Source organism: Sorex araneus, chromosome 2 (assembly GCF_027595985.1).
Source record: "Sorex araneus isolate mSorAra2 chromosome 2, mSorAra2.pri, whole genome shotgun sequence".
Lineage (NCBI taxonomy): Eukaryota > Metazoa > Chordata > Mammalia > Eulipotyphla > Soricidae > Sorex > Sorex araneus.
The window spans coordinates 152,504,480-152,523,904 of NC_073303.1; the positions used below are offsets into that span (position 1 = coordinate 152,504,480).

At 36.5% G+C, this 19,425-nt stretch overlaps 1 protein-coding gene across 9 annotated transcripts in view; it reads right to left on the reverse strand.

Annotated features, from left to right (window-relative positions):
• Window positions 1–19,425, reverse strand: part of BBX (BBX high mobility group box domain containing) — a 318,125-nt gene that overhangs the window by 11,179 nt on the left and 287,521 nt on the right. For 7 of the 9 annotated variants that reach the window (XM_004606732.2, XM_055126205.1, XM_055126200.1 and 4 more), the window contains 2 exons: window positions 18,698–18,846; window positions 6,902–6,961 (listed from right to left, as the gene is read on the reverse strand). In XM_004606732.2, coding sequence (XP_004606789.2) covers window positions 6,902–6,961; window positions 18,698–18,846 — 209 coding nt within the window. Of the gene's footprint in view, window positions 1–6,901; window positions 6,962–8,457; window positions 8,548–18,697; window positions 18,847–19,425 lie in introns of all 9 variants that reach the window. The other 2 variants (XM_055126207.1, XM_055126206.1) reach the window with 2 other exon arrangements.

Below are 19,425 nucleotides of genomic sequence, written 5' to 3' on the forward strand. Positions count from 1 at the left end.
GACAGGCTTAGGATAACAGTTATTTAAAAAAAAAAAAAAGATTTGGAAATGTTCCCAAATTCCTATTCAATCTAGGAATAGCAAATAGGAGAAAGGCCCTTTTAAGCTTAGATATATATCTATATTAATACTTTGATATTTAGTATAACATTGGCTAGTGTTGGTATATATTTTAAATTTCTTTTTGGTTTAAATTTTAATAAAAGTTGCCAGCAAAATAAAAGACAATTTCACTAGAAAAATCTAATGACATTTTATGACTGTGCATAACCATAACAGTTAAGGCCTCCTTTAGGTGACTTTGAAGCCAAAATATGAGTTTATAGTCAAAATCAAATAATTGCTATTGGACACTCATAGACTCCAAAATCTCAAAAGCTCCAAATTCCTTCCTTTGATGAGAGCACTTGATCCACCCTTGGCCTGCAGAAAGCTAGACAAAGGCAATGTGAGAGGCAGATTCCTCAGTATGATCATAGAAAAGTGTCGGGGGGGTTGGGGAGGGAATGTGAGAAGCGGCTGAACTTGCCTCTTCTCACTCTGGCCATAAAGTTTGTAGAAGACAACTCAGGTCAGGAAGGATATATGACCACTTGGTGAGAAGCAGCCCTGGCCATGAAGGATATATGACTGAGCTAAAGGTACTAACTGGTATTTACACAACATGGAGCTGGAAAGTCAGGAGTCGACGCACCCATGTCTTGTATCCTGTGTCTAACTGATAAGTGTCTAACTGATAAGATGCTTTCTTGATGTATGGGAATGCCTTGCTTCCTTGATGTATGGAAATTGGGAATGACTCCCTAATTGGGAATGTTCTCTTGATATACTGTTCCTGTATGCTTTTGTTCATTCATGAAATGTTTGAGTTATTTCTGCCTTTGGAATTGTTTATCTTTGTGCCTACTCCTGAGGCCTGTGTGCCCAGAGTGGCTATATAAACCCCTCTGCTCTAAGCCCTCGGGGTCGAGCTCTGACCTCCTGCTTCGGCAGGACAGCTTGGCCCCAGCTAGCTGGAATAATAAAGTCTCGGTGTGTGTTTTGCAATTCAGCTGGACTCTGTCTCTCTGAATACTGAGGGGTGATCTCGGTCCTAACAGTGACCATCACCTTGGACTCCTATCTAAGTAGAAAGCCCCACAGGCCTCACAGGCCTCCTCCCAGGGCAGCATGGGAGAAACTGTAAAAGCCAACTTGAACAAAGGAAGCACATGCGTGTGCTCCCCTAAGCCCATTTGCCGCTTCCCTTTCCTCAAAATCTGTTTTTACTTCACTGCGCATCTCTTCCTGAAATTCTTTTCTGTGAGAAAGTCAAAGAACCCAAAAGACCTGGGTAAGATCTAGTAACTTTCCTGGAAGAAGCAATTTCTCATTCAAAACTGAGTCCACAGCTCCCTAGGAAAAAAGGTGGTGAGGATTAACTCCTGTGCTGTGCAGAACAAGTAGATGCTAGGCGTGGCTTGATGGCTACCTCATGGGGCTGGCGGGACTGGAGTTCTGAGCCATAAAGGGGCTCATCACAAACTTTATAAGTCTGAGACTTGTCAGCTAGTTCTGGGGTGGCAGAGGTGGATTGGGTTCAAGTGGCCATCTCTCTCCTCTCTGCGGCACATAAGTCACCCAGGAGCCAACTGGCATCATTAGGTTTTAGTTTCTTCAAGAAAACATGGAGGATAAATTAGATTAGCTCTAAAAGAGCCCTCTTGGCCCTGATAGTCTGTTTTCTCTTTCACATAGGCCTAGAATCAGACTCCTGGTCAGTCATTATGGGAGCGGCAGGCTTGAGAAAAACAACTCTCCTGACTTGCAAGGTTGTTTCTTCCCCCCCCCCTTTTTTGTTTGTTTTTAGTAAGCTTTCTAATAGTTTCATTTCTATTCAAATGACTGCTTTGTTTTCTGTGTGTTCCAGATGAATTGGTAAAAACACAGTAAGATGCCAAGGGCCTCACTACAAGGGGATTGCAAATGGGATGTGTTGTCAGGCCTTAAATATATGCTAAAATGTATTGCAGGCAAAGTAAGACTGGAAGAAGTTCAGAAATCAACAGAGTAGGAGTCAGGGGTCAAAGTCTTATCACATCTCCAGTATGGAGACAATGCACGAGCTATCAACTACAGTCAAATTCTCATCTGGGAGAGTAAAGAAGAAAATCTGGTTGCTGACCAGGGAATTGAGGCAAAAAAGGAATAGACAGTGCCTTCTAGAGAGGCACTAGAAGTTGTTCTCATAATTCACTGCATTGTTACCTATCCTCTAGATCTACTGCTAGATCCATCAGTAATTCTGAAACTATAGATCATCCACATTTGAAAAAGGAGGGAATGTTATCTTGCTAGAGTTTAGAAGAGGTAATATTGAATTTTGCCCCTTGCTTTGAAACAGACTTATTCTCAGAATGCTGTCTTGTTTGGTAGCCAAGATCAGAGATCTTAAGGTAACTAGTCCAAAGACCAGTGCTGGACCACAGGTATAGAAAGGCTGAATGATGGCCTGGACTTGTAACAGACTTAGAATCAGTTAAGGGAGAACCCTCTCCTGAGACAGAAGAACTAAGGAAGGAAGGTAAGGCTCAGTCAAAGAAGAAGTTGCTGGGGACAGAGCAGTAGATATGAGAGTCCAGCAATATTAACCGAGCCAACAAAGGTCTGGCTGTTAAGGACAGGAAATGGAAAAAGCCCAAAGAGGGAAAAACAAGACTAAAATTAAGTATCAAGATACGAAGACAGTCCTCACAGCCTGCCTCTTCCCCCCACCTCTGGCAAACTAATGAACATGTGAGAAAAGGAAGGCTTTGTCTTCTGAAAACAAATTAGTCATTTTACTTTCAGCTTTAATGAAAACACAAAACTTAACTATCCAAGCACGACAGAACAAGCCCACAAGAGCTAGTTTTTATACTCAACAATAATCACATGACACAATTAGAGTGTATCATCCAGAGAAAATGCAAGCTCACTCCTGGAGCAATATTAGGAACGTGGCAACAAGAGACTGCCTGTTTCCCCAAATCTGAAGTTTTCCTTTTTCTTTCCTTTTTAAAAAAAAAAAAATACTATTGACAGGGACTGTACCCCAAGAGGCCACCAGAGTGCTCCCGTGAGTAATTTACATTCCAGGGACTGGAGCCATAGTACAGTGGATAAGGTGTGTGCACACAGCCTACCCAGGTTTAACCCCTGGCATCACATACAGTCTCTAAGCACCTCCAAGAGTGATTCTGAGTGCAGAGCCAAGAGTAAGCTGGGTGCAGATCTAAACAACATTCTAATGTTTGAATCAAACTTGTTGGAAATAATAATAACAATAACTGTTATAATTGATGTTAATATTATTTTTGTGTTGGGGCCATGCCCAGTCGTGCTCAGGGGACCATATGGGTACTGAGATAAAATGTGGGTTGGATCTGTGCAAGGCAAGCACTTTACCCTCTATATTTTTCAGGCCTGCCTGAAATTTCTATATAGCCAAATCTGGAATTCATTGCCTTTGGTTGGCTTCTTGTGAGCTAAAATGGTAGTCAGATGTTGAATTGAACACTGGGAGAAAAAATCAAATGAATAAACCTTATCTCAGATCCCAGGATACCTTGGTGGAATTATACAGCAACTATTTGAAGCTAAATAAAATGGATCAAGTTGGTCCCACTACTACAGATTGTGATTAAAAATCTGACATAATATTAAGTATTTATTATCACCATCATTATTTCAGTAGAAACATCTAACATGTACAAGCACACAACACACCATAATTTTGTGGAAAATATAAGCACAGTGACAGAGGTAGGTCATTCTGGTTTATTTGAAATTTTTTCCTTTAATTCTAGGCCACAGGCAATTTTTTTTTTTATAAAAATGATATATAAAAGACTCAAGAAATGCTTTAGTGATTTTGAATTTTAAAAGCATGAGAAAATGCATAAAAACAGATTATAAGCTTAGCACTTAAACCTCAGATTTATTACTAAGCACACCTAAAGATTTCTGACACTTTGAGTAAAACCAAAACCAAAACCATGAACTGCAAGCCAATTAACCTGAGGTAGTATAAGGAAACAATAGTGGATTTAAGCCATTTGCTTAAACTAAACTCAGAAAATCAACAAACTGCACAGCTGTAGCTGAATCAACATTTCTGGTTCTAGACACTAGACACAAACAATTCTTGTCAAATTTTTGTCCAGGACACCTTACACATGTTAAAATTATCCTGATTAGGGTTTCATTTTATGTCCTATATTCTTTCCAAGGTAGTTTTAATAAGCAATGGTATGGCCTAAGGTGAGAGGATGAAGTCAAGGGTCTAAATAAATCACAAAGCACAAAGTTACAACTCAAACAAGCAAAGGTAGGGGCTAGTACAAAATGAGCAAAAAGGTCACTCTAAATGACTGGTAATTTCCAGTGCTCATTACTTTTTCCCAGCCATGTAAAATGAATTTTACACTAAAGGACATGCAATTTTCAGTGCACATTCTTCAATATTTTGTTCTATGCATTAATAATAAATATAATGAAATAGCACCAATAATGCTATTCCCATCAAACCCTTAAGACTGCCTGGACGACAACAGTAATTTACTTTTTTGACCACACAGGGAAGAAAATTAGGGGCTACAGAGTAAGTACTTCAAGTCCCACACACCCACTTATGATACCACAGTAATAAAATCAAGTGTTAGAGGAGAAATGAAATGCCTGGTATATACTACTATATCTTATCATTCACCACATCCCTAAACATATCATCACATTCATACTTAGAACAAAAGTTGAGAGTGAATTCTAGTGATATTAAACTATCTGCCCAATGGCAAAAATTATACAAATTAGTGGTGGATCTGAGATAAGAACCCAGGTTTCCTAATTCCTATCTAACTCATTCTTCCAAATAAGTGTACACACATTTATCTTCTTTTATCTGAAATTAAGAGTAATGTGGTCTTACATGCCTCTTTTTTCATTCCTCTGATCATCAGGCCTTACAATCATCATTTCTGTGTAGAACATATTCTTAAAATACATAAGAACTAATGTATTAAGTCAGGGACATGAGGATTTAATGTTGACAACAGAATAATAATTGATATATTTTGCTTTTTCCAACTAAGTGAAGAAATAATACTCCACAGATATTTTTCATTGTGAAATAACAGGTCAGCAAACACAGATGTACTGTAATGAAAAACAGTATGAAGGCTCCTCGAAAAATTAAAAATATAACAACTATATGATCCAGTAAACCCATTTCTATGAATATACCTGAAGAAAATACAAACATTATTTTGAAGAATTGTCTGTACCCCCATGTTCATAGCAGCATTACAACCAAGATACAGAAACAACTTATGCATTTACAGAAGAATGGATAAAGAAGTTTGCAGGATACATACAAATCGATTTATTCTGTCACAAAAAGAGGAAAATTTTGCTATTTGTGACATGGATGAATCTTGAGGCCTCTATGATAAATAAAATAAGCCAAAGACAGAAAGACAAACACTGAATATTTTTTAAAAAAAATCAAGAAAGAGATCATGTTTGTGGTTACCAGGGTAGAGGAAAAGAGAATGGGATGAAGGTGAGATACAAACTTCAAATTTGAAGGTAAACAAGTATTAGGGAATGTGACATACAAATGGGGGAATAGTTACAGTGCTTCACTAGTGAATATAAGTTCTAAGGTAGATCTTAATAGTTCTCATCACATGGAAAAATCCTTTCTACCCCTTTTCCTTGTACCTATATAAGATGGTAAACTAAGCTTCCTGTTTCAGTTTCACAAACTACCATTTCACAAAATATCAAAGTTATGTCATTATTTTGAACACTTCAATGTTTCAGAGTGTTGTAGATTAATTTTGACTCAATGAAACTGGGGGTGGAAGAAAGAAAGAAAAACAGAAGGAAGGAAAACTATTGGCACTTTCTGTAAGAGTGACATATAATAAACATATGGCTCGAACGTGAACTTTGTGTAGTAAACAAGAAAGATCATAACTATCACAAAATTCAATCTGAATATTTTTGATGTCTTTCACACATGAATATTTGTGATTTGTGATATAAGCCAAATGCATAATTTCCATTTATTTATTTATCTCCTTTAGGAAAGGAGCAAGAGTGCCTTTGGGAGCAGAACTTTGCCTTTTGCCTTTCTAACCATAAAGTTTATCAGAGGCATTTGGGCTGTGTGAACTCTATGGTACCTTCTTTTCTTCAAATTAAGAAAGTCTTATGAAACACCAGAAAAACATAAAGTTCTTTAAGACTATCTACAGTGGAAATAAATATTTAATGAAAAGAAGAAGGACAGTCCTTAATCCATCACGGAAGCTACCATTTACCCAAGGATTCACTATTTAATAGAAATTACGTAAAGTCACAAATATGGGGAAAATTTGAAATGGAATCTGCATCTAACACTTATAAGATGATTCTAATTAGTATGGGACTTTTCTTTCGTTATATGTAAACACCAGAGGCATTTCCTCTGAACATGTTCAGAAGTTTTCAGAGGTCCGTTAAGAGAAAGAGTTCAGGTAAAGAATCACATCTGTAGGTTTGCCCACGCGCAGCTCATCAGAAAAGTCTTATGCTGCCCTCATCTCAATTCTTGCAAGCCTCGGCATATGAAGTAAAATGTATTGCAAAATATTTTTAACTATGAAAAATTCTGACATCAGTTGTGATAGTTCAAATGCAACAAGCCTCCTTTTGATAATTTAAAATTTACATAACATATTAGCTGACCCTGATCAGGTAAGTATATATGATCATTTTTCATTAGAAAAAATAACCAATCCAATTATGAACTAAAACTGTTGGTTGAGCTAATTATAAATTATGCCATTTCCAGTTCAAGCTACCTCTAATTAGAAAATGAATATTGCTTCTTTACCTTCTAGTGGGTAAAAAGCATCCAAGAAGAGTTTCTTGTTTGACCATTTATCCCCACTTCCTAAAAAAACAATGACAAAAGAGGAAAGTGAAATTCTACTTCTAGTACAGTCACATGCATTATAAAAACAATATACAAAACAACTGAAATATGAAACTATTGAATAAATGAAGCAACACTTTATTTCAACTTTTGGGGGGCACTGGGGGCACACACAGTGGTGCTCAGGGCTTACTCCTGGATTCTGCACTAAAGGATCACTCCTAGCAGACTAGGGGAACCATATGGGGTGCAGGGAATCAAACCCAGATTGGTTACATGAAAGGCAAATACCCTACTAGCTGTACTATCTCTCTCAGGCCCCTATTTTATCAAAACAGCACTTACCAACTAGGGTAATTAGGCTATACAATAAATTGATTAAAATATTTATAAAATATATGCTGGATAATTTCTATGATTTTAGTCAAGGTTAATAAAGATCAGTTAAAAGGAAATGATGAAAGTTGACATTTTACTTAGAGGTAACTTCTCCATTTAACTAGAGAAAAATTGTTAACATACAAAATGAAACTAAGACACTTAAGGTAGAGGTGAAAGTAAAATTCAAATTAAGTAAAAGAATTTAGATTGTAACATATAAGTACTTATTCTACACATGGAAAATAGCTGCCTTAAAATCTCATTCCAGAAACAAACACATCTAGCCATGCAGAAAGGATATAAATGGGCATCGATCAGTAGGTTCATGATTATCATGATACTAACATGCAGGAGATACTAGCAGGGGATGCTAATGAAGGCCTGACTTCCAAGACAAATGGCTAGGCTGACTCAGATGGTGAGATCTGTCTGTTATGTGAAAGAATAGGCATTCTTAACTATGAGGAGGGAACTTTCAGATGAACCTAAAAGGGGTTCAAGGGCCCATCAAGATCTTAAAGAGATGTTCAGAGTGAAGGGAGGATAGAGTGGAATGAGTCTCTAGTACCCTCTAGAGATAACAGTTGTGGACCGAAGCAGGTAGTAGAAAGAGTGGCAAACAAGTTATACAGAGAAGAGGAAAGAGGCTAAGACTCTGGAATGGAATCCACTTAATAAAAACCCTCAAGTGTCAGAGAAAGTAAAGAAATGGTGGGACTTTCATATGAATATTCAACCGGTGAGGCTTCAGAAGGAGAAAAATGTAATCCTGGTTGATGGCTGCCAAACACGAGAAAAGTGAGAGAGTTAAAGAAAGTCCATGGATAAGAGCGCAAAGAGGACTAGATTACAAAATGTACCAAATATAGATAGGAAAAAGCACTTTTAGGAAACATACGGAACTCTGAAAATAGACAAAAATGACATTTTAGTAGAAATCGAAGTGAAAGAGTTCTCTCTGCAATTAGCAATAGAGTCTAGAAATATTGAATATGTCTGTGTCAGAACAGTTGACTGAAGCGAGCAAAGGGGAAGAAAAGGCAAAGGCGATGCATGGAAGCACTACTCAAAGATGAATTCACGAAGATGGATGTGGCCAAGAAACCTTAATGGAGGATGGAACGCACCAATACCTTTTTCCGGAACATTAGACTTCTCCTTTTTGTGCTTATATTTGCTGACAATTTTGTGGAATAAATTCTTTTTCTGAGACGGGAAAGGACCTACAGACAATATTAATATGAGTATGTTTCAAATTCACAGGGTTTTATAAAACAGTAGTGTGTTTCTAAACAATTACATCCTCCTCCCACCTGTGGAATAAGCACACTATGTCACACGAAATGGCATCCTGCCTCTTAAGTTATGTAACAGTGCTTACTGCCTTTCTTAGGCAATTTGAAACCCAAGGAGAGCACACTGGAGATGTATTGTGCCGTTAGATCCTGAACTCCCTAGCGGAAAATGCTAATGCAGTGACTACAGCAGATCATAACCCAAACCAGCAGGATGGCTGTAGGTTCATAAAGATTTTACTTTAGATCATTACGTTCTTAAAGGAAGGGATGTTGTGGGTATCACCAATCTCCTAAGAAAAAGGCTTTCACAAGGACAGTGGGGTCAGGACAACAGGTGGCTGGATCACATCAGACAGCTTTCTAACCTTTGCTGAGAATATTCGAGAAAGACGAAATTGATTTAAAATTAGAATATATCTGATCTCAGGGGCGAAGGAGGGGAGAGAAATCTCAGGCTGGATCTTCGTTTCCTCAGATGAAGAAAGCAAAATGGAGATTTTAAGTCCCCAAACAGAAAAGACAATGGCCCTCACCTCCCCAAAGCAGATTATTTTCGATACTGCTGAAATTTCTGTGTCGAAGCTGACTTTTCTTTCCTCATCTATGGGGATAACAGCTAATAAAAGATGGTAATAGTTACAAAGATTGCTTAGAACAAAGTAATTCACAGGCTTGATGTGAAAATTTAAGTCAGAAGTTCTATAAACTGCCGGGCCCTGCGACCCACATCCTGACATCTGCACCTACACACTCTGCCGTTTACAAACCGACAGTTTATTTGGGCGGTGGGTGGGTGGGGTGGAGGGACAGGGAGGCACTTCTAGCTCTGTGCTTGAGGGACCATGCAGTGTTAGGATTCTAACCTGGGACTCCAGAATGCATAGCATGTACTCCAGCCATTTGAGCTGCAAACTGATAGTTTTTATAGGTACAAATATTTGCAACCATTACTAATTTTAGAAAAATTTCACTACCTCAAACAGAAAGCCCATATGGTTTAGTTCACATCTGTCTGATTTTCTGCATTCTCCCTATCCCTAAGTGATCAATACTTTTGTCTCTATCAAATTGCCTTTTCTGGGGCTTTCCTTTTAAAAGAATCATGTAAAAAGATCTCTGCCTAGGACTCTCAGCATTACATTTGCAGGTTCCCTCCATGTCAATATTTCATTTCTTTTTTAAGGTTCAACAATACCTCATTGGATGAATATGGCACATTCCGTTTATTCATTCATCAGCTGAAGAACATTTGCTTTTTTTCCCCCTGTCTTTTAGTTAGAGGAAACTGTTATGAATGCTTCTACCTATGCTTTTCTGTTTTCTTCTCAGATGTACTTCAGAAGTGAAACTGCTAGGTCAAATGGTAACTCTATACTAAACCCTTTGAAGAATTGTCACTTTATTTAACATCCTTCCCAACACTTCCTATCTGCCACTTTGATTATACCCATTGTAGGAGTGTAAAAGTGGTATCCTTTTATTGTGGTTTATATTTGCAGTCTCTGTTGATTAATGTCAAACGAACATTTGCTTATGTGCTATTTGTATACATTCTTTGGCGAAAAATTTCTGTTGAAATTGGGGTCACTCCTGGTGATAGCAAATCAGGCCCATGGTTCAGTGCTAGGGCTTGATACTATGGTGCTGCTCAGACACTGCAGTGCCATGGACCTCCAGGGGTAACCCTAGCCGTGCTTGGAAGCCTTCAGGGCTACAACTAGTGATATTTGAGAAGTTATTTGATGCCAGGGATTGATTCTAGGTCCTGAGCTCTTACCTAACCCCAGAATGATTCCCCTGGCTTTCTCTCTTCTCTCTCTATTCCTCTCCTTCCCTTACCTGCTTGTAGCTAGTTTTGAAATCAAGAAGATTTGTTATTTCTGAATCTCTTACAATTCCAAATTAATTTTAAGGTTGCTTATCACTTTGTAAAAAAGTTGCAATTGCGGATTCAAACATTTAATTCCTGGATCAATTTAAGGGTTTGTTACCATCTTAAAGGTAGTTTTCCAAATCATGAATGTGAATGTTTTCCATTTATTTATAGTTTTCCCTTTCAACACTACTTTGTAGCTTTCAATGCATCACTTGCTCTATGAAGAGATAATTTTACTTCTTCCTTCCACAATCTGCATGTCATTCATTTCATTTTCTTATCAAGCCACCTGGCAAGAACTTCTAGTAGAATGTTGAAAACAAGTGTTGGGAGTAGACATCCTTGTCTTGTCTATAATAGAGGGAAGGAGTGAGTTTTTGTTAGTTGCAGGTTTTTATAGAAGCCCTTTTTGAAGTTGAGGAAGGTGTTTATTGTTGTCAAATTCTTTTTTATACATCTATTTAGATCAGTGCTCTTCAGTCTTTTTCACACTTTCAGACTGGTTCATGCAACAGCAGTTATAAATATAGACCAGTGTTTTTCTACATCAGGACCAGCACTAGTCCATGGACTAATGATTGAAGATTTAGATAACAATGTGATTTAAATTTTTGTTCTGTTGATATGATACACTAAGTGATTAAGGCAAGGTTGCAAACTCAATTTACATTCTTGGGATAATTTTGCATTATAATGTGCACTGATAATGCACAATTTGCATTAGTGACAGTGCATAATCCTTTTTAAAAATTGTTTAAAGTATTCTGTTTGAGGAATTTTCTATTTGTATTTGACACTTGGGAAAATTCATTGGTGAATTTACCTAGCCTTGACTCCCTCCCTCTCTCCCTCTCTCCAAGTATACTTTTATTGTTAAAATCAACATCTGTACTAGTTAGAGAGCTGATCAGACTGGTTATTTCTTCCTAAGTTAGTTTTGGCAGTCTGTTACTTTTTAGAAACGTTCCATTTCACACAGCTATCTAAGTTAATGGCACAGAATTGCTTATGGTATTCATTCACTGTACTTTTTAATTCCTATAAGATTGGTAATAATGTCTCTCAATTTTTGAGTCAAGTATTTGAATCTCTTAAGCTTACTACCATTTTTTTAAAAATGTAGCTTAACATTTCTCTAATCCATTTTCTTTTATAAAAAAAACTGTGATCTTTCTGTTTCATTGGCTTTTCTCTTATCTTTTTCGTCCTTTAACAAAATCTGACTTATCAATTTCTTCATTAATCTTTGTTATTTCCTAGCTTATGCTTCCTTTAGTTATAGTGGCTTGTTCTTTTTAGTCTCAGGGTAGAAGGTCGGGTAACAGATTTGAGAAATCTCTTAACACCTCCATTTATAGCAATAAACTTTCATCTAAGCATTGCATTTAGTTATACTCTATAGGTTTTATATATTTTCCATTTTATTCATTCAAAATAATTTCTTATTTTTCTTATTTTCCTGTTATTTCTTCTTTGACTTACTGGTTATTTAGAAACTTGTTTTTAATTTCCACATACTTGTAAAGTTCTGTGATTTTTTTCCCTGCAGTTGTTTCCATTCCACCATGATCAAGATATATAAATTAGTATTATTTCAATTATTGTAAATGAATTGGTTTCTTTTATGGCCTAGTATATGATCCATTCCAGAGACTGATGTTACAAGAAACAATATATACTGTTATTATAGGGTAGAGTGCCCTAAATTAGTCTCTTAGCTCAAGCTGGTATACAGTACTCAAGTTTTCTTTATTGATCTTTTGCTTGGTACAATGGTTTTATGAATTTTAACTATGTGGACCAGCAGCTGAAAGTCACTGGTTCTAGTTATTCTAGCAAACTAAATTCTATTTGCTAAGGCACATATTACCTTAGCACAAATTAAATACTTTGCTTATTGTTCAGACCTGCTTATTGTCTACTTTCCCTACCATAATGTAATCTTCATGAAAGCAGGACTCTTAATATTTTCTGCATGAATAACTCTTTAAAAGAAGTACTTGATACGAAGTAAAAACTCTAGAAATGACAGGTGTTGCTATTATTACTGATATCATAAATCTGTGCAAGTGCTTTTAGATGATTACACCAAGCCATCTTTCTAAACAATCAATAGCAAATACTTCTGAATTGGGTCGTGATGGTCTGAAATGAAGATGAAGAATGCCTCTACACTTGCAGTATTTGGAAAAAATAAGCAAAAGGGAAGGAAAATAAATTTAACAAAGATAGAGAAAACATATCATGTGTACATATAGTACTAACATTAAAGGTATTCTCTATAATCCATTTGCAATCACTATCTCATATGTATTTTATACAACCTAGGAAACTGAAGGCTAATGTGACAGCATGATAGATACATGGGCAATCACAGAAGGTGGAAGTGGAAGCAAGAAGAAAAACAATTTTTAGACTTCTCAGGACCAGAAGGATTCTAGTGATTTATCCATAGAAAAATAATTTAGTGAAAATAAAGTATTGGCTCATAGTGAGAATGTTTTCTGAATTCATCACTGTATGATGAGGACAATGGCTGAAGGAAGTGGTTCACAGAAGCAAACTGATTTTGTGCATGGAATGGGTTAGGTAGAAAAGAATATGTAATTTTAGGCCCAATCATACTCAGAAAAATATAAAAAGTACAACTTATGGACAAAGCTGAAGACGGAGTTTGTCAATATTAACATGAACAATGAACATCCATTCTGTACATGGAGATTTTGCAAATCAACATTCTTGAACTATCTTGCTCACAGAAACTCCCAATTTTATAGCTATAAAATGAATCTAGGTAGATGACAATTTAAGATTGGAGAAAGTGACATATTTGAAGGGGAACAGATAAGCTATAACTATATTCAGTGAATTTTAACTATGTGGACCAGCAGCTGAAAGTCACTGGTTCTAGTTATTCTAGCAAATTAAATTCTAACTAAATTCTAACTAAATTCAAACTAAATAGCAGAGATTTTGAGTCAAGAAGTGGAAAACTTGATCTTCTGTTCACTAGTATGTTTCATGTTTGTTATTTTATCTAAAGCAAATAAAATAAAAATTTGTAATAAATAGGAACTCTACTAGTATTTTTCCTAGTAATAATTGTATTAATGAATGTCCACAAAGCAAAATGAAGGTATAAATTGCAAATAAAAGATGGCAAGAAGTTTCGAAGGAAATCATTCATAAGAGAACCAGCAACTACCTTAAAAAAATATCACTTCAAGTTTCCATATTCTCTCCTTAGTCTCCCTACCAAATTTCTTTAAAGAAACTTTATATCAGCTTCCACTTCTACTTACTTTTGTCATGCAAACATAGTTTAGGATTCAGAATGGCCTATATTTCAAAGGTATCAATCACCGTTGTAGCCCAACTTTTCAGTTGGGTAGAAAATAGTGGAGACAAACCAGAAACTGAAAAGATAACAGTGATACTATCAAGGCACTGGCACTAACTTTCTCAAAATACTAATGTATTAGTGATATGGAATACAGACCTGTGTGCTTTGAGGTCCCAAGATCAGCCACTGGCACCAAATGGCCTCCTGAACACTGCCACGTAACCATCAGGCCAGCAACACTGGACCGACTAATACTGCCCCAAGCTCTGCTGATATGTAAATATATATATATATATATACACACACATATACATATATACATGTATATACATATATACACATATATACTATATATATACACATATATAGTACAAGAGGCTAGGCATGGGATCCATGCCTTGGTAGAGCATTTAGGATTATATTAGCTATAACTTTTATATCTGCAAATGTGCTGTTGATACGTTCCTGACATCACTGTGCAATAATGAAGATTCTCAAATAGTAGCACTGTATCACTGTCATCCTGTTGTTCATCAATTTGCTCGAGTGGGCACCAGTAATGTCCCCATTGTGAGACTTGTTACTGTTACTGATATATTGAATGCGCCACAGGTAGTTCGCCAGGCTCTGCCGTGCAGGCGGGATACTCTCGGCAGCTTGCTGGGCTCTCCAAGAGGGACAGAGGAATCAAACCCAGGTCAGCCGCGTGTAAGGCAAATGCCCTACCCACTGTGCTATAGCTCCAGTCTTCTCAAATAGTAATGGGGGGAAAAATAGAATTCTGCTTAATCAGGCTGTTACTATTTCCTAAGAAAAAGGCTGCTCCCGCTATCAGCAACTCTCAATTCTCTCATGTTGAAAGGAACCTTAGGTTGGCTCAATCTCAAATGGGATTCTGTTTTCAACTTTTAATTTTGTAAATCTGTTTTATTACCACTGTGAATTTTAAAAAACTCAAATATGCATCAGTCAAAAATTCAATCTTAAAAGGTTAAATATAAAGCTGGGAAAGATGAACAGAATGATTAGTTAAGGCTAAGGAGAGGACAGAAGAAATGAGGGAGGAAAAATAACGTCAAAGGTCAAGATGAGGAATAATTTAAACACTGCAATTGGACTCAGACCCTATCTCTATGACCCTACTGTGAAAATCACTGTTTGCAGAACACTGACTTTCACTACTTTTGTAATGAAATACTTCATATGTTGACTATATACTTAAAGTGTCAAAATAAATCCTTTTGGAGGTATCAATTAAACAGAATTAATTTTTAAAGTTTGCATTTGAAATATGCAAGTAACTGTGAGAGAAAAAAATTAGATATAGGATAGATATAGGATATTTCAGAGGAATGGGATTTTTAGATGGGTTCAATTTAATGAAAAATTTGTTCTTAGAAATAGAAGGACATTTTAGCTCTAAATTAATATGCCCTGTCTTAGCCCTGTCTTAGCCCAATTAAAGAAAGGTAGCAGTGATTAATTTTCTTCCCTTTTCACTGCAGCTCCATTATACAGACATAAGGAACAAGGCAGAAGAATCAGTGAAGGGGATGGTGGCAAACAGAAAGAGAATATCTGGAAATCTAGATATAGAAAAGAAACCACTAAGAAAACAGATGCATAAACTCAAGCAAGGCTATCATTCTGAGATGTAAATCTCACTCTATGTATAGCTATGGGGTCATAATCATTTCCTATAGAGATTACAAGTCAAAAAGATCATATTTAAATTTTATGTAATCTGAGCAGAGCTCCCAGCGGCCGAAGACCACCAGAACCTAGCTACAGCCATGCTCGAGGCCCCTCTCCACATGCTCGGACAGGCCTCACGCATGAAGGTACCAGCAGAGGAACCTAGTTGTGTGCAATCCCATCAACGGCCAACATCCAGAGACTTAAAAGCAAGCTCCCAGAAGCACGCGGCTGCTTTGTGGCCACGCGATATCTTGTAGCCTACTTTTCTCTCTGGAAGAAACTGGCAAGCTTCTGAGAGTTTCCTGCCCACATGGGACAGCCTTGCAAACTTCCCATGGTGTATTCATATGCTAAAGCCAGTAACAAGCTGGATCTCATTCCCCTGCCCCTGAGAGAGCCTCTAGTACGACATCGTTGGGAGGGCCGAGTCGAGAAAGACTTCTAAGATCTCAGGGAAAGAACGAATGGAGAGGTTACTGATTCCACTCGAGAAATCGATGATTAATGGGATTTCATAATTGTGATCGAGATCGTAATCTGAAACAGGTAAAAATAAGAAACCTGGTATAGGGCTAGAAAAGCATATTTTGAATATTGAATGAGGATAAATGCAGGAGAAAATGTAGAAAGATGACAAGTTACCTCAGGAAAAATGGACAACTTTGCAAATGCTCTTTTACAAATGAACTAATGAACTCATACACAGTGTTTTCTTTGAATGATTCATTATGCAAAGGTGTAAAAGGTCTAGAGTCTAAGAAAACAATCTTTCCCATTCTTTAAAGATCAGGCAATTACAGCACAGCTGGTATGATAATTTCATTAATAACGTGTAGGATAGTACACTGGTGCTGCTAATGCCGAATTACAATCAGTCACAAATACTATTTCTTTAGTTTGCTAAACAGAGAATATATTATCTAATTTCTGCTTTATTTTAATTGCATTCTGCTACATGAGTCAGATTGTAGAGCAAAACCTAAAGTCTTGGAAGACTTCCCACCTTTATAATTATGGACACGCTAAGAACCAGTGACTTTGTGGCTTCAGAGGCATAAGAGAAAGTTAAGACGATATTGTATAAGGTATAATTCAAAGATAAAATAATTTGGATTATTTCAAAAGAAATACTGTTAATCTCAGTTGGAAGAGACAAAATATGCAAGAGACTGCTAAAACCCAAGAGAAAATATAAGGAAAACAGATCTTGACTTCATGGTTTTACAGCTTAAAAAAAATAAATCTATTGTTACATTCCCAGGTAATATGGCCAATTTCGGTTTAAAGTCAATGTCTAGAATAGCTCTAACAAGTGGAGAGGGAGAGTAAATCCTGCACATCATTCAAGTTCCATTTTATTGGCTTGTCAGGTATTTCATAAACAACTTTAAGCCCAAGAATTACAAGAATACAAGAAACCTGGCATTCTTGGCCTCATGAACTACTTTGCCTATTCCTCTCTCTCTAGGACACAGAAACTGTCATTTCATTTGGTTATTTATCATGGCACTCAGTTACTACCTGTCAAAAGCTACTTTCTTTCCTACTTCTACTTCATCATCACATGACTATATTTTATTCTCAAGATGGACAAACTTGTTGACCCAACTTGAAAAATGTTATTTACAAAACTTATTTTTATTAAACACAGAGGAAAAGCATACCAATTCAAAAATCAGTTTTCTGTTCTTTGCCTTTCAAAATGAAGGGAGAAAATTTTCTCCTTTCAAACTCTATTTTACTTACAAATCTGAAATTTACTCTCCCAGTTCTTTTAACTATTATGAAAGAGGTTTTGGGTCTCATGGGAGGAAGAGTTAGGTTTCTTCAGGGAAGAAACCATAATTTTCTCAAGACATACATTTCACCCCCTAAAAATTATAACATTTTATCATATTAGTATTTACCTCTGATCCATGATTCTTACAATTTAACAAAATTTACGTATGTGCATCTTATATTTCAATATAAAACACATATGACATAATTAGTTTGATATATGACAACCACGAAACAGTCACTTTCACATGGCAATTACAAAAGCTGTCCCATCAAATTCTATTTAGAATTTGATCATGAAAGTAACAAAAGCGTAGTCACTCCAGTTCATCTCTCCATTCATTGCCTTATATGAAAACTAACCAAAGTAAGTTTTTTCAATCTATGTAGGAAATTAGTTAGTTTCCCCACAGATCTCTTGATCTAAAGTAAAAGAGCAAGACCTAAAGTAAAAGCAAAAATTCTTTAATAAATAAATAAATAAAAGAGGAGCAATATTTGCTATTTTAGATTGGAAAATCCTTCGAGGGGCCAGTGAAATAGTGCAGCAAGTAAGGTGCTTTTGTTTTGCACATGACTGATCTGTGCTTAATCCCTGGCATCCCATATGGTTCCTCAAACAGGAGTGATCCCTGAATGCAGTGCCAAGATCTTTGAGTTTCTGAGTTCAGAGTGCAGCCTGTACTGAGCACAGCACAGGTCCAGGCCCCAAATAAAAAATAAAACAAAACCACTTGGATGTTGAGACCACTACTGCCCACCCCTTCTTTGAATTGTCATGTTACTTGATGAACTGACATAATCCACCTCCTTTGTAGAAATTAAAAATTTCCCTGATATCCACAGGTAACAATCTCATATTCCTGAACTCAAATACATTAAATATAGCATTTTTCTAAATTAAAAAAATGTATTTACTAAAGTATTATGGTTAATTTTTTCTTCACTTGGTTCATTCTACCAGTAAGTAATGGAGTAAGCTTAATGTGCAAATAGTAAAACTTCATAGTTCCCAACTCTGACCCATCACACATACACTATCAACAGAAGAATAAACCTCAGCTGATAGCTTTTTGCTCAAGAAAAGTTCAATATTCCAAATTAGAATTCTGTGTGGCAGAAGGTCAAAGTCAGGGGTAACAACTTTAAAAAGGCAAGTATATAGGTTGAAATTCTAATGACAGAGGCTGTGGATAATTAGGAAGGAAAAAAGGGGAAAGATAAATGAGACAAAATGTAAGATAAAGCATCCTGCATTTCCAACTCACTCCTGCCTCAATTCTAAATCCATTTATATACCTAAAGGGGGCTACAAAGCTAAATAGAGGGTTCAGCTGAGATTTTAACCAAAGCGTGGGAAGGCATGGTGCATAGCTAACCTTTGCTGGTTTTAGTTGGCTCTGAGGACGTGTTTCCAGTCTTCTTCTTTTTTCTTGAGACAGATACACATTTACGGTCAAATGTAACAGGACTATATTGAGGGAGGTTGCTGAATTTTTTTTCAAATTCTTCATCCAGCTTTGCTGAGCTAGTAAGAGGAAGAAGAGGAAGGGGACAGAAATCCATCAGTACATGATGTAAGTACTTGAATAGAAAATGATACAAGACATATCTTGGTATAATCCAATTCAAAACAGATCCCAGAGAATTAGGGTGCAGTTACAAATTCTGTAAAAGGCCAAAAAATACCTTTTCAGAAATGCTTGAGAAAATTTAAGTTTTCTTAATAAATTCACATATCATTTTGCTATTACCTTAGAAAACACAAACATAAAATTTTTATGTTCCACATTTCTGAAGTGTGGAATTTGCCTTTTTCTCCACTGGCTTATGAATTTTTCACAGTGCAAAACACATTGCAGAGTTGAGAGAGAGTATGGGAGTTATGGTGCTTCCCTTGCATAAGATCAATCCCAGCTTGATCCCTGGTATCTCATATGGTCTCCTGAGCATCACTAGGCATGATCTCTAAGCAGAGAGCTAGGAGTAAATCCTGAGCAATGCTGGGTAGAAACCATTGCTCTCCTTGCCCCACCCCAGCTAAAAAAAAAAAGTAAAACTAAAGATATTCTAAACAGAAGTATTATTCAAACAATTTACATATATG